Source organism: Stegastes partitus, unplaced genomic scaffold (genome assembly GCF_000690725.1).
Source record: "Stegastes partitus isolate 25-593 unplaced genomic scaffold, Stegastes_partitus-1.0.2 Scaffold1497, whole genome shotgun sequence".
Lineage (NCBI taxonomy): Eukaryota > Metazoa > Chordata > Actinopteri > Pomacentridae > Stegastes > Stegastes partitus.
The window spans coordinates 51,738-65,153 of NW_007579228.1; the positions used below are offsets into that span (position 1 = coordinate 51,738).

At 41.5% G+C, this 13,416-nt stretch overlaps 1 protein-coding gene across 2 annotated transcripts in view; it reads left to right on the forward strand.

Moving 5' to 3' along the window:
- LOC103370896 (supervillin-like) overlaps positions 1-12,894 on the forward strand; it is a 49,211-nt gene extending 36,317 nt beyond the window's left edge. For both annotated transcript variants that reach the window (XM_008300084.1, XM_008300085.1), the window contains exons 9-29: positions 316-463; positions 899-973; positions 1,285-1,371; positions 1,750-1,933; positions 2,131-2,303; positions 3,462-3,617; positions 3,809-3,945; positions 4,694-4,841; positions 5,098-5,243; positions 5,477-5,652; positions 5,890-6,025; positions 6,240-6,540; positions 6,872-7,026; positions 7,167-7,269; positions 7,944-8,151; positions 8,239-8,372; positions 8,470-8,625; positions 9,372-9,515; positions 10,508-10,620; positions 10,758-10,913; positions 11,571-12,894. In XM_008300084.1, the coding sequence (XP_008298306.1) occupies positions 316-463; positions 899-973; positions 1,285-1,371; positions 1,750-1,933; positions 2,131-2,303; positions 3,462-3,617; positions 3,809-3,945; positions 4,694-4,841; positions 5,098-5,243; positions 5,477-5,652; positions 5,890-6,025; positions 6,240-6,540; positions 6,872-7,026; positions 7,167-7,269; positions 7,944-8,151; positions 8,239-8,372; positions 8,470-8,625; positions 9,372-9,515; positions 10,508-10,620; positions 10,758-10,913; positions 11,571-11,657 (3,123 nt within the window). In that variant the 3' untranslated portion in view covers positions 11,658-12,894. The remainder of the gene's footprint in view (positions 1-315; positions 464-898; positions 974-1,284; positions 1,372-1,749; positions 1,934-2,130; positions 2,304-3,461; positions 3,618-3,808; positions 3,946-4,693; positions 4,842-5,097; positions 5,244-5,476; positions 5,653-5,889; positions 6,026-6,239; positions 6,541-6,871; positions 7,027-7,166; positions 7,270-7,943; positions 8,152-8,238; positions 8,373-8,469; positions 8,626-9,371; positions 9,516-10,507; positions 10,621-10,757; positions 10,914-11,570) is intronic.
- Positions 12,895-13,416: the final 522 nt, after the last annotated feature.

The window sequence follows — 13,416 nt, forward strand, 5'->3', positions numbered from 1 at the left end:
TCAACATTCTTCATGTTTTCTTTTGTACAAACAAAGTTTGAATAACACGTTAAAATCCCTGGAAGCAGTTACTTTTGGAAAGAGCCAAGCTTCTGCAGTAAGTCATGGGATTTTCCATAACTCCCTGCTAGATTCATTTCTGCCTGGGTAGTTGCTTCTGTATCCTTCATCACCAGAGTGTTTCTTATCCTCATGTAACATTTCATAACTGTCTGCTCCCATATGGAACAAAATCCACAGCATATGAGAGTGTGTGGTCTGCACCCTTTATGCATTCCTAAACCAAAATAGTAAGTTGAATCAATGTTTCAACAGAAATCCAGTTTAGATGTGGGGCCCAAGATGTCGCTGGCTGACAGGATGAAGATCCTCAAGGACAAGGAGGAGCAGTGGAAGACCAAAGGCAAAGGAGCAGCCAATGACTCAGTCCAGTTCACAGTGGCTGGACGTATGGCCAAGAGAGGTGAAATTACAGTGATCTTCTCTGAGTGTAGGTCAGGCAGCCTAAATAAGGTCATTGTTCTGCCCTGACAGGTCTTTTTTTTTTAAAGATAAATGAAAAGCTGACGCAAAGTTCTCAAAAAGAATGAACAGATAAATATATGTTATTTCGTAAAAGTGGACAGACAATAACTGTAGCCCATTCACCAGCATGTAGAAGACATTCAACCTTCAGTACACACAGACTCAGCGTTCAATGATTTACACAAAGCACATTGGACAGGATAGCATCTCCTCAGGCAATCAGTTTGATGCTCTGATAGTGCTTTTCTTTTCAATTAACTTTTAATTGCTGCTGTGTCAGATGTGCCGCTTGTCTATCTCGTGCTTGAAAGACTAATCAATACTGAAAATAATTGTCAGCTGCAGCCGTGATTCTCCGATTGTGTTCTGTCAGGTCTCGTGTCAGATGCGGAGGCGCCTATTATCTCTGTGAAGAAGTCCAATGCCACGCCTGTGAAACCACATGAAGGTATGATCTATTAATCATGCTAATGTTTGTATTCTGTTATTATTTGTTAATATAATAGTGTTTTGATAAATCCATGTGATATGTATTACTATAGCAGATGTGCATTTTTTTTTTTTTTTTTAAATAGTGATGGTTGAGCTGTACTCTTGTGGTTGTGTTTCTCAAACTGCAACTTTATTCAACAGTACAAGGCTTTAATTTAAATCATTTTATTTATTTCTTAATGTTTCAGTAGCTACTAGTACATTTTAAACTAATTTAATTGTATAATGTACTAGCCAACACTAAGTATGTTCGTTCATGCTGGACAGAAATTTCCAGTAGAACGGATGTTAAGGTGGAAGGAGATAAGCGCCTCGACAAGCTGGAGTCCTTTCTAGACAAGCTCCACAATAAAGGTACAATGCCCCTTTTTCTTCTTCTCTTCTTTACTGTCACAAGGCTTTTTCTACATGTATCTGTATACAGGTGTTATTACACATGTTCTTCATTTAATGATTTCACTTCCTCTGCAGCATGGCTCCAGTGTATATCAAACATTTTGGAGAAGCACATTATAGACAAACCTACACACACGAATAGTGAACAAAACATTCAGGAAACTTCCAGGATATCCAGCACATGTAGTGTATATCTAAATCACCTTACCGTGACCTTTCCTTTGTCCGGTTCACTGAAAGCACAAGTCAGCAAAAAAGCATCATGAGCAATAATAAAAGTTGTGTAAAACCTCCTGTTCCATCCTTCCTGTTTCCTCGTATGGTTGGGGGTGTCAGGCGTGGGCAAAAGCAAAGTGTCCACCATCGAGGTGACGGCAGAGACGGAAAAAGAAGTGATGACGCTGGATGACGACGAGACATTTGGCAACTTCTACAAATCCATCTCGCCCTCGACACTCCAGGACTCCAGTGTGGTTGTGACTGAGGAGGCCTTCAGCCAGATCCAGGCCGACACACCCAAGTTAGTTTATGATAATGATGAATTAATGCATCACATTTTTGTCTTGTTTTTTTGCTATGTATTTTATGCGCCTTCCCAACAGAAGTGTGCAGTTTGTAAGCATTTTACAGCAATCATGTCTTATGTATAAAATATTTTCATTTGGAATAATAAATGAAATGATTAAATAACCCTCTTTTGTGTAATTATGCTATTAGGCTCACCTCTGCTGTAGCAGAACACAAGCGAGCAGTGCGACCAGCCAGAAGGAATCAGGGCTCCAGGAACCCTCTGCGGGCTCTGGCTGCCCGCAATGACATCCGACAAGTCTACACTGAACAGAGGCTCAACGTGGCCAAAGTGGAGACCAAGAGAATCCAAGTAGAGAGAAGTAAGTGTGTTTCAACCAACCTGCTGTAGCTGCTAAGGTTCTTACCGTAGTTACATTAAAGAAACTTCAATGGCTTTAGCCGTCTGTACCTCAAGTTTTTTGTAGGTGTTTTTTACGCTTTTCACATTTTTACTGACTGTGGGATCTTTTTTTTTCTTTTTTTTTACTGCAAGATAAAGTCCTGCACTTCTATGGAAACAGCACAAGCATGGCCAGAAGTAGAGAGAACTCAAATGTCTTCTGTGCAGTTCAATAAAGTTATGCTATAAAATCATTTTTTTAAAAAACAAACAAAAAAAAACATAAATTTTTCACCAAAAAAAAATGGAATCAACATGTTTGACATTTTTCTAAGTGCCTACATTTGCTACGAATACTGGAAAAAATAGTGACTCTATATTCTATCCATATTTTAATACTTACATTTTATATTTGTCTTCTACCTACTCTGTGTAAACACAGCCTGCAGTTCAGCCGAAAAGTCCCCTTTGTAAAGACAACACAGCGTTCAAACCTGCAGGTGATTTTCAGGTTTTGTAGTTGAAGCATTAACCACCAAAAGTTTTATTATGAAAAACATATTTTTAAAAACTAGTTAGTTTACAGTCAATGAATAATGGTGCTCATAGTTTCCTGTCACCTCATGTGGGAAATAAAATGATACGTTGGACAAAATGTCTTGTTTATAAGAAATTAAAGAAAGCAGATTACTGCAGAAAGCCAACAGTATCCGGAAATCAATTAGTTGTGCTTAAAGACTGTCGATGTTTTAAGAGTACAAACAGCTGTACCTGTGAGCTACCTGATAATAATATCATGTATTTGCAGTTTTCTATATTCACTTCCCCTCTATAGGCACTCTTCAGACTAGACTGGCCATAGTTAACCTTTTTACAGTTTACACAAGAGGAAGTGAGCACCACAGCTGCCTGTGTGCTGTCTAGTATTGCTCACATGATAAAAGTGATTATTAAACATGCCCTGTCTCTGACGGTATCTACTAAAGCTTTGTAACTTCTCTTTATTTGTTGGTAACATGTCACATCAAGAAACAGAAATCAGCCCAAAACATTATGAGTTAGTTAAGCTGAGTATCAGTTCAATATTTAGATGGCAGGTGTTGATAATTGTGTCTCTGGTGTTTTCTCTCACACCCAGTGGCAAAACACTCCAACCTGGCTGACGTGGCTTTGGCAGGTCTTGCCAGCAAGGAGAACTTTCGCAAGGTCAGCCTGCGCAATGTGAAGTCCACCGAAGTTGTGACCAACAACAGTGCACTGCCGTTCAATAAGCTCATGCTTATTCGCATCAAAGGTCAGAAAACACAAAAGAATTCACTGTTTTCTGCAACTCTCTAATGAATGTAGAAGTAATTAATTACCACAAAGACGTTGTCATTTCTTAAGAATTTTAAGTAAATAGACCATAAAAAAAGAACAATTAGTTGAAGATCTACATCAGCACTTATTGTTGCAAGGAAGTAAAAGCTGCTTTGTTGTCTGTAGGTCGGAGGCACGTCCAGGTGCGCTTGATGGAACCCACAGCTCGCTCTCTAAACAGCGGCGACTGCTTCCTTCTTATAACACCAAAACACTGCTTCATGTGGAGTGGAGAGTTTGCCAACGTCATTGAGAAAGCTAAGGTAGTGAACTTCACACAGAATAACATCAGAGCACTAGTTCTGAAGGCTTTCTGGAGAGAGATGCTGGTACACGTTTTTTACAAACTGAAAGCGCTGCTGCTAAGTGTGATACTTTGGTACATTTAGGTATTCACAAGGAAATAGTTTATAAACTGTCCTAATTGTACCTGTTGATGAAATGGCATCATACTGTGTGATGTGATTGTCATCACTTTAGATTTTTTTTTTTTGATTAACAATTGACTATTACTGTTGGTAGTTGTTTTCCCTGTATCTGTTCAGTTCAGTATGCGATTCTTTTTTCAGGTGTATTGTTTATATGATGTGCCAGGTGTAAACAGTTTTTACTATTTCCACCCTGATAAACACCTGGTGAGGTTAAAACCATGTTTTAATCAATATACCCTAAATCTAGGCTTCTAACATAAAGGGCCCTTTTTACACTGTTAGTTGTTGCTCAGTCATCCTATATCAGTCTGACACATCTACCAATGGTTGATTTGGAGCTTTGACGACCACAAAGAACCTGCTGCAAATTCAGACAGCATCACAAATTTAGGACCGAGTCAACATGCTTCATATCTAAATCGAACAGCCTGACACTAATTGAAACCGCCCCGTCTCACACAGTGTGAATAAACTGAAACAGTGTGTTGAGCCCCGGTTGGAGTGCCCTTTTTTGCTGTTCAGTGTTAAGCATTCCACCTGTATATGGGTGTAAAATGTTCAATGTCCTTTGTGTGACCAGGCGTCGGAGATGGCGGCGTTCGTTCAGGCCAAGAGAGACCTCGGCTGTAAGGCCCCTCAGGTGACAGTGCTGGAGGAGGGCATCAACACTGAGAATCGGTGGGCCAAAGAGTTCTGGAGCCTGCTGGGTGGAAAAACCAAATACAGAGGTACATCACACATCATTATGTTAAGTGAAAAGAAACACAGAGGGAGAAGTTGGCCTCCGTTCAGCTACACATGGTTTGTGCCTCTAATAATGGTAATTGGTACCAGTAGGTACTTTTCTTCCCCCAAAGAACTCTTCAGCTGCACTGAGTTTTGAGGGCTGGTTTACCATTTGAATGATTATGTGTCTTACCACTCAGCCCTCTGGCAACCTACACATACGCTTACCTTGATTTCTGTACTCTGTGTGTGTTATAGGGGCAGGGGAGCCAGAGGAGGACGAGCTGTATGAGAGTGGGGTGGTCGATTCTAATGGGGTGTACAGACTCCAGGGAGACAAACTGGTGCCTCACGAAGATGCCTGGGCCTCCATCCCAAGTGTGTCCTTGCTCGACTCGAAAGAGGTAACACCCCTCATAGTTCATGTCTAGGAAATTTGAAAGAATGTAGAAAACAAATGTGATCCATTTCATACCAGAGAATTCTAGGAATTGTATACGAAGTCTGCTAGGATGCTATAAAGGCATCAATAATAGTCACAACACATATATCAGTACATGTTTAAAATAGTTTCTAGTGTTGCAATTGCTGCAAAAACAACTGAAACATTCTCTACCTTGTCTGCTCCTAACACCAGGTCTTAGTGTTTGACTTTGGCGGCGAAGTGTACGTTTGGCACGGCAAAGACGTGCCTTTGAGTGACAGAAAAGTAGCCGTCAAATTGGGCAAACAGCTCTACAGTGGCAGCTACGACTACAGCAACTGCAGAGTCAATCCTTTGGACGCCTCCTGCACAAATAAAGATGTGCCTCAGTGAGTATGAGACGTTCATTTTTACTGCAGTTGACACATTTGTAAAAGGAATGCTCTGATGAAGCATATGTTTAGCTTGCATTGTGGCACTTTCCTGCCTTTTACGTCACATTTAAAGTGGATGTAGCATGTCTGCTACATTATTATTGGTGTTATTGCAGCCTCTTGTGGTTTTGCTCTGCCTGTACAGCTGCAAGTATGAGACTCTGTTTTATTAATGATATGTGTAACATCCAGGCAGGGAGACGGTCGTCCAAGCTGGGCTCTGTTTGGCCGTTTGTCAGAGCACAACGAGACGTCCCTGTTCAGAGAGAAGTTCCTGGACTGGGCCGAGAGGAAAAAAGAGGAAGCAGCTCAAACTGAGGAAATCAAGGTAGATGTGATTAGATCTAGGAGTTTTATTTTGAACGTGACAGCTTTTATAAAACTGTTTGGGTTCATTTGAGGTGGTGTCAGTTGTTGCTTAGATTTTTCTTATAATTTCTTGATCTGTAGGCAGCTGTACAATTTGTTTTGAAGGCGCTCCTGCTGCCCTGAGCGGAGTAACAAGTTTAAAACTAACTTAATGTGTTTGTTTGTCTGCTCAGAGCCCCGTGCACTCCGCTGTACGCTCCCCGCTTGACTTGGAGCTGCAGCCATGTGATGCCAAAGCCCTGCTGGACAATGAGCCGGATCCGGTGAAGACACTTCTGGAGGGGGTTGACGTCCAGCGGGGCCACGGCCTGGTGAGGACGGAGGATGGGAGGCAGGCAGAGTTGGCCACGGTAGCCGTAGAATCCTGGCACATCAAAGAGCACGGCGAAGAGGAACTGCCAGAAGAGAGCCTCGGCCAACTACACGAGTGTGACGCCTATATCATCCGCTGGAAGTACTCTATCACCACACTGGGTGAGTCATGTTTTCTGGCACAGAGGGAGCTTGTAGAATAAACAGTGGACTGACTTATGACAGGGGAGGTTCAAATGCAATGAAAAATTAGCAAAAACTTGAGAAGATTAATGGCAGGAGGATTTTACTCTGTAATGGAGTGTAACAGTAATAAAAACAAAGCAGAAAAACTTTATGAATAATACACGTATGACAATAGACGATTATAGAAGATGTAAGGAAAGAGGCAAATGTGCTCTAACTATGCTTGGCAAGGGGTGAAAAGAAAACAGGCTTTAGCTTTGGAGTTTGCATCCACTGGGTTTACTGTGGTTCTATTCTGTTCTGTCAGTGGGGAAACGGCAGAAACCCGGTGAGCTGAGTGCTGGAGCTCCTGGAAGAGAGAGAACGGCTTGTTTTTTCTGGCAGGGCTGTCGCTCCAGCGCCAGTGAGAAAGGAACCTCAGCTCTGATGACGGTGGAGCTGGGCAGCCACAGGGGGTCGCAAGTGAGTATCAGTTCATCCCAGTTCACCCATCGCTTCAATTATTCTGTCAGTTTTAAAACACTAATGCCTGTGTGTTCAGGTTGCAGTTTATCCACGTCGTATGTCTTTCTTCATCTGTTTGCTTCTGATCCGTTGTCCAGATGTTGGTGAGTCAAGGAAAAGAGCCGCCTTGCTTCTTGCAGCTCTTCCAGGGAGGCTTGATCATCCATAAGGGCAGCAGAGACGACAACACCAACAACACAGGTATGACAAATGGAAATATTTGTACTATTAAATAATAAAGAGGCTTTAATTCACAGTAAAATGTTGGTTCAAATTCATCATTAGAGCCTAGGGGCCAATACTGTTAGAGATTTTTAGATAGTAAAAAATTCAGATATTGGTATATCAGCCAGAATTCTCCATGCACATATCTGTACATCTATATGTTAAAGTAACATTAATAAGGGGAAATGATTGGGTCGTTGTTTATTAAATTTCCAGCAATGTATTTTGCTAACTAGTTAGCAACTTACTATGAAGATACCACATGACTCCGCTCCATCATCTGTGATATGTACTCTGCTACATGTGCTGCAGACACTACTGACAGTATTGTAAAGAGTGGAGTTAGAGCTGCTCTACTAAGCAAACTGTATGATGACAACATTCATATAAGCTTCTCTTTCTGCAATATGGACAGCATATACACTGATATATGTGACAGGCAGCTATCATCAGATATCATCGGGCAACTTATAAATTGTTTGGGTTCCATCTGAACTAATGGTCAGATTTAGCTGATTGCTTTGACACAAGGATAAACCCAGAATATGTGTTCCTTTATTTATTTAATTTTTTTTTTGTCAAATAAGCACACTGAAATATTACGGCAATATTCCGGCAGAAAACATCTCCTGTGTGCTTCACATGTGCAGGGGACTGGAGGTTGTTCTGTGTCCGCGGTGAGGCGGAGGTGGAGGCCTCACTGGTGGAGGTGAGCTGCCAGCGTGCCAGTCTGCGCTCTCGTGCCAGCTTGGTGCTGCTCAGTGCTCAGAAAGGAAATCTCTACTTGTGGCACGGATGTAAAGCACATGCAAGTGCCAAGCAGGTGGCCAAAAGAGCTGTGGACAAACTAAGCCAGAGGTAAAGCACAGGCAGGTGGATAAATAGATGTGTGATGGATGGAAACGTGGAGGGTGTGGTGCAACAATACTTTTCTGTGTGTTGAAGGTGTCCCACGGAGTTGGGTCTGAGCAGCACCAGCAGTGTGAGAGTGGAGGAGGTGGAGGAAGGATCTGAACCTGCAGAGTTCCTGAAGGCTCTGGGCCCACAGGATAAGAAGGCTTACGACTGCATGCTGCAAGGTGCGGCTCGACACACACAGGCGTCTGAAATCCACAGAGATGTTCAGCAGAAAGTAGAGAGATCATGAATGAGTGTGTGTTTGTGTGTCCTCTGCAGATCCAGGGAAGTACAACTACACACCTCGGCTCTTCCGGCTGAGTGCCAGCTCCGGGGTGTTTGAAGGGGAGGAGCAGCTGTATCCCGCCAGGGTGACAGAGGGAGTCATGGCGATGCCTTTCCTGCAGGAGAGCCTCTACTCTGCACCGCAGCCAGGTAACACACACTCATGAATTTTTTATAAATCGCAGCCAAAGTTGTGTTTATGTAGATGTTTCTTTTTTAGACTGTAAAATCTAAATCAGAATCAAGTTAATTGCCAAGTAGGTTTTCAGTTTTGAGAAATCTGACTTGGTGTTTTGGTGTAATGCTGTAAACACGTTTTTGGAGAAGGATTAAAAGATTTTTTTTTCTTTAAATAATGCAAGTGTTGCAAGTGAAATTAACTCTAAGAATTCAAATCTCAAACATTCATCTTCAACAAAACTCAGATCATGCAATACCTGAAGTTACATACAAATCAGAGTAAAGCTGTCACACAGCTCGCACCAGCTTCTTCTCCTGACTTTTGGGACATTTGCCAACATCGATGGCCAGAGGAAGAATACTAGCTCTGAACTCTTTTGTGCTGTACTGCTGCTTTGTTCCCTTGAGTCGTCCTCTGAATCACAGAGTAAAGTTTGACAGGTTTCCCTCTGAGGACACGCACAAAAGCACAACACAAAAACGAACAGCATCATCAAGCTACACACTGCTTCCCGTCTGGACCTCAGAGAACTTCCAGTGGTGTTTAACAGACTGTCCCCCGGGCTTCTCTGTAGATGATTATGTTTTATCATTTTTAATGTGCAGCTTTCAGTCCTCAGCAGCAGCTCCAGAAGACAACATAACTGTACTATATCACCTGCTGCTGTTGCTCCCGGCCACCATCTCATCTAACGCCAGTGTTCTCACTTCTTCAGCCCTGTTTCTGCTGGACAACCGCATGGAGGTGTATCTGTGGCAGGGATGGCAGCCTGAAGACACACAGAGCACCGGATCTGCTAAGATGCGCTGGGACAGCGAGAGGAAGTGTGCAATGGAGACTGTGCTGCAGTACTGCAAAGGTCAGAGTTCACCGATAGGCATTTTAGCCAAGCGGCCGACGACGGCTGAAATACATGTCTTATATTTTCTCCAAAGTGGTAATTTTTTTTAAAAAGTTGTATTTTTCATCGTGGGTTGCAAGGTGGATCAGTGGTTAGCACTGTTGTCTCACAGCAAGAAGGTCGCTGGTTCGCATCCCGGTGAGGACACCTAGGATCTTTCTGCGTAGAGTTTGCATGTTCTCTCCGTGCAGTGTGGGTTCTCTCCGGGTTCTCCGGCTTCCTTCCACACAGTCCAAAAACATGTTGAGGTTAATTGGTGATTCTAAATTGTCCATAGGTGTGAATGTGAGTGAGCTTGGTTGTCTGTCTCTAAGTGTAGCCCTGTGATAGACTGGTGACCTGTCCAGGGTGTCCCCTGCCTTCACCCTGAGTCAGCTGGGATAGACTCCAGCCCCCCATGACCCTAGTGAGGATTAAGTGGTGGATAGATAATGGATGGATTTTTCATTGCACCCTAAATGTAGACAGACAGGTTCGGTTCATTTCATAAGATCCTGATTATCATTGGCGATCAATGTGACGGATATAAAAGGAAAAACAAGGGAGAAAACTTATTCAGTGTACTTTTTTATGTATAACAATTCAGTTTTCATCCAGCATTTGTCTTTCTGCAGTGAAAAGGTGTCAGTCAGTGTCACTACAGCATTAAAATCAACATCTATTAATAACATCGGCTGATTTGTCAGTATCAGAATTTTGTGCTCTCTGAAAACCTGTATTGGCATCAGGCCCAAAAATCCAGAATCGGTCGGGCTGTAGATTATTTATGTGAGTCTGAAATAAAGCCTTAAAGTTGCTCTCTCTAATCTAAATAATCATTTGTGTGTCTCATTGTTTTCATTTTGTGCTTATTTTACATTCAACTGACACGACTTACTTTCAGAGCTGGTCTTCAAACTGTTGCTGCTTTTGGTGCTTAAATGCATGTTGTTCATCTGTTTGATTTACAGAGAAGAATCTTCGGCGCCCCCCTCTGGCCTATCTGGTCATGGCAGGCTGTGAACCCCTGACCTTCACCAACATCTTCCCATACTGGGAGAGGGACTCCAGTATCACTTCAAAGGTGGGCGACCTTTGTTTTTTCATTGTGATATTTCTGTTTTTATTATCAAACACTTGTGTTACTAATCAGTGCCAGTAAGCATGAAGATGATGATGCAGGTCTGTCCTGGTATAACAGTGACTTCTATATGTTTGTAGTCCGAGAACTCCAAGAACAAAGTGACCTTGGTGAAGGAGGCGCTGTCCAAGCTCAGTAAGCAGCAGTACTCCATCGAGGAACTGACCAGGAAGCCGCTGCCTGAAGGAGTGGATCCCCTTCGTCTGGAGGACTACCTGTCTGACCAGGACTTCAGGGTAGGACACGCTGGGTGTCGTCTGACTTGCATATTACGTGATCTGAGTGATTTAATAGGACCTAATTTTGTGAGAAGGCAGGTGACAAAGCTGATAGAGCTGATGTGAATGTAGAAAGATGTAAAATGTGCTGAATATCCATACATACAGAGAGCTACAGTTTATCATCCTGGGCTACATGATTATGGACAAAATGGTTATCGTCATCATTTTGATCAGTGTTTAAGTCATGATTATTCATCACAATTATCGATTTAAGGAACATTTACTACATTTTTTATTGCAGCTTCACATTAGCAACCAGCACTGCTTTCACCTCCATCTTGTGCTTCAATCCTGCCAATGAGCAAATCTGCATAAAATTAGACTTAATATAAGGTTCTTCCTCACGTAATTTCAGAGAATCTCCTTAAGGTCAAATATAAATAAAACTGTACCCAGTGTGCCAGAGTTTTCTTTAAGCAGAGCACACATTTAAATGTCAGTATCACAGTGAATCACGTTCATTTCACTGTCGGAAGCCAAAGTCATGATTCATGTTAATTGTGCTAACTCACGACTGGCCATCGCCTAAAGAACTTCTCACAGCATTTGTCCCACAACATATAATCACCTTGAACTGACATTTATTTGTCTTCTTACTTCCGTGTTTTCCAGACGCTTCTTGAGATGAGCCGAGTTGAGTTCAATGCCCTGCCAAACTGGAAGCAGAAGAATCTGAAGAAAAGCAAGGGTCTGTTTTAGAAACACATCATCCTGTACACAGCGTTTTGTTTGTTTTGTTTTTTTTTACATTCTCAGCAGCTCCTTTGTTAAATTTTTTGAATCCAAGGGAAAAAAAAATTCTCATTTTGTAAAAGTTTGAGAAAAGCAAATGTACAATTGTGTTTATATATTGACCTATTTTTAATAACGGTGCCATTTTCAATGTTTTTTTTGTGTCACTAAGATATTTTAGCCAACAAAAACGTGCAATTAATCTTTTTGATGGAAAGATGTTTTCCTTGTATGGCAAAAAACAAACTAGTTACCCTCGCATTATAAATATGTAATATACCAGAAGAGAATGTGTTATATGTGTGAGAATGTGTACAAAGATATGCCTTTGGTTTGAAACGGCTTTTTTCTTTCCTTTTTTTTTTTTTCTTTTACATTTCATATAAAAGTCAGCTCTGAGTAAAGGGAATAAATTGTTCGGTCGGCGCTTTGAAGATGTCAAAGAATAGAAGAAAAGCAAAAGAAATCGAAGTGCAGCGTACAATCCTTGTAATTTGTGGTGGTTTGATGATCTCAGAGTAAGATTTTGGGCACAGACATCTGACTCTTCACAGAAATATACTCACGTTTTAATTTGTATTGTAGCGGAAAGTGTTTGGAGGTGGGCGTGACAAATAACCTCAGAGAAACCCAAAGCTGCCCTCATTTAATAGTCATATGGGTTGCAGCTTTTATCAGTGAAACGTATCCATGTGTTGTTTTTTCTTTCTTTTTTTTTCCTGTGTTTGGTACCGAATACTTCCCAGTTTTCATATATAATTCCTTGCGTGCCAGTGATGGCGGCCCTCTGGTTGGTTGGGACCAAATCCAATCTGTTTGTCTTGTTATAAATGTGTTTCTGTGAATCTGTGTGTGTGTGTGTGTTTGAGTAAATGTGCAACTTTGAAAAGTATTAAGTGTGTGTTGAGGAGAGAAACTGTGCAAACTGCCTTTATCAACAATAATGTGCTCCTTGTAATGTTATGTTCCATATATAACATCCTGTCATGTCTGAGTTTGTCTGCATGGTGTCCACAAAAACAATCATGTATTCATTTGCTGCAATATGCATCTGTTTGTGATCAGTCAGACCTGTATGATATGTAGAGACGGCAACGAGACCAGCTTTTATTTCTCGGCACATAAAAATTGACCATTGGTGGTGTGGGAACGAGATGGTGACGCTCAGTATTCCCTTTTAAATAAAATGTTTTTAAAGACCAGGCATTCATGTCTTCTTTTAAATGACACCAGCAGTGATTTTTTCATGTCACAGGAGGAAACGGTGTGAATCATAAAGCAGGTTTCTGGGACGCAGGAATAGACGAGAAGCAGCTTATTATCATCACCTGCTCTTCTCCTGCGATGACAAGTCAAAATGTCTGCTGTGAAAAGTCTTGCTAGCAGTAGTTAGAGGTGCAAACAGCATTTTAAAGTTCTCTTTAGTGTCTTGTGAGTTTGTTGAACAGATATTTGAAAAGTAGACTGTAAATGTTGTTTGATTCAACCACAAAAAGTCCCATTAAGATTTAGATTTCATTCTATAAGAGGCCAAATATAGAACATTTTAAAGACCCTCTCTGGTAAAAATTCAGTTTTTTGTTGTTTTTTTCCACCAGGTTTGTGTCGATATGATGTTTTTATGTTATTATGAGGAAAACAATGAGCGATTCCACCTTGAATTTACAACTTACCAAAAACATGGATTTAAATTTCTGTGGTTTCACAAACTGGAAGAACCTCCAGA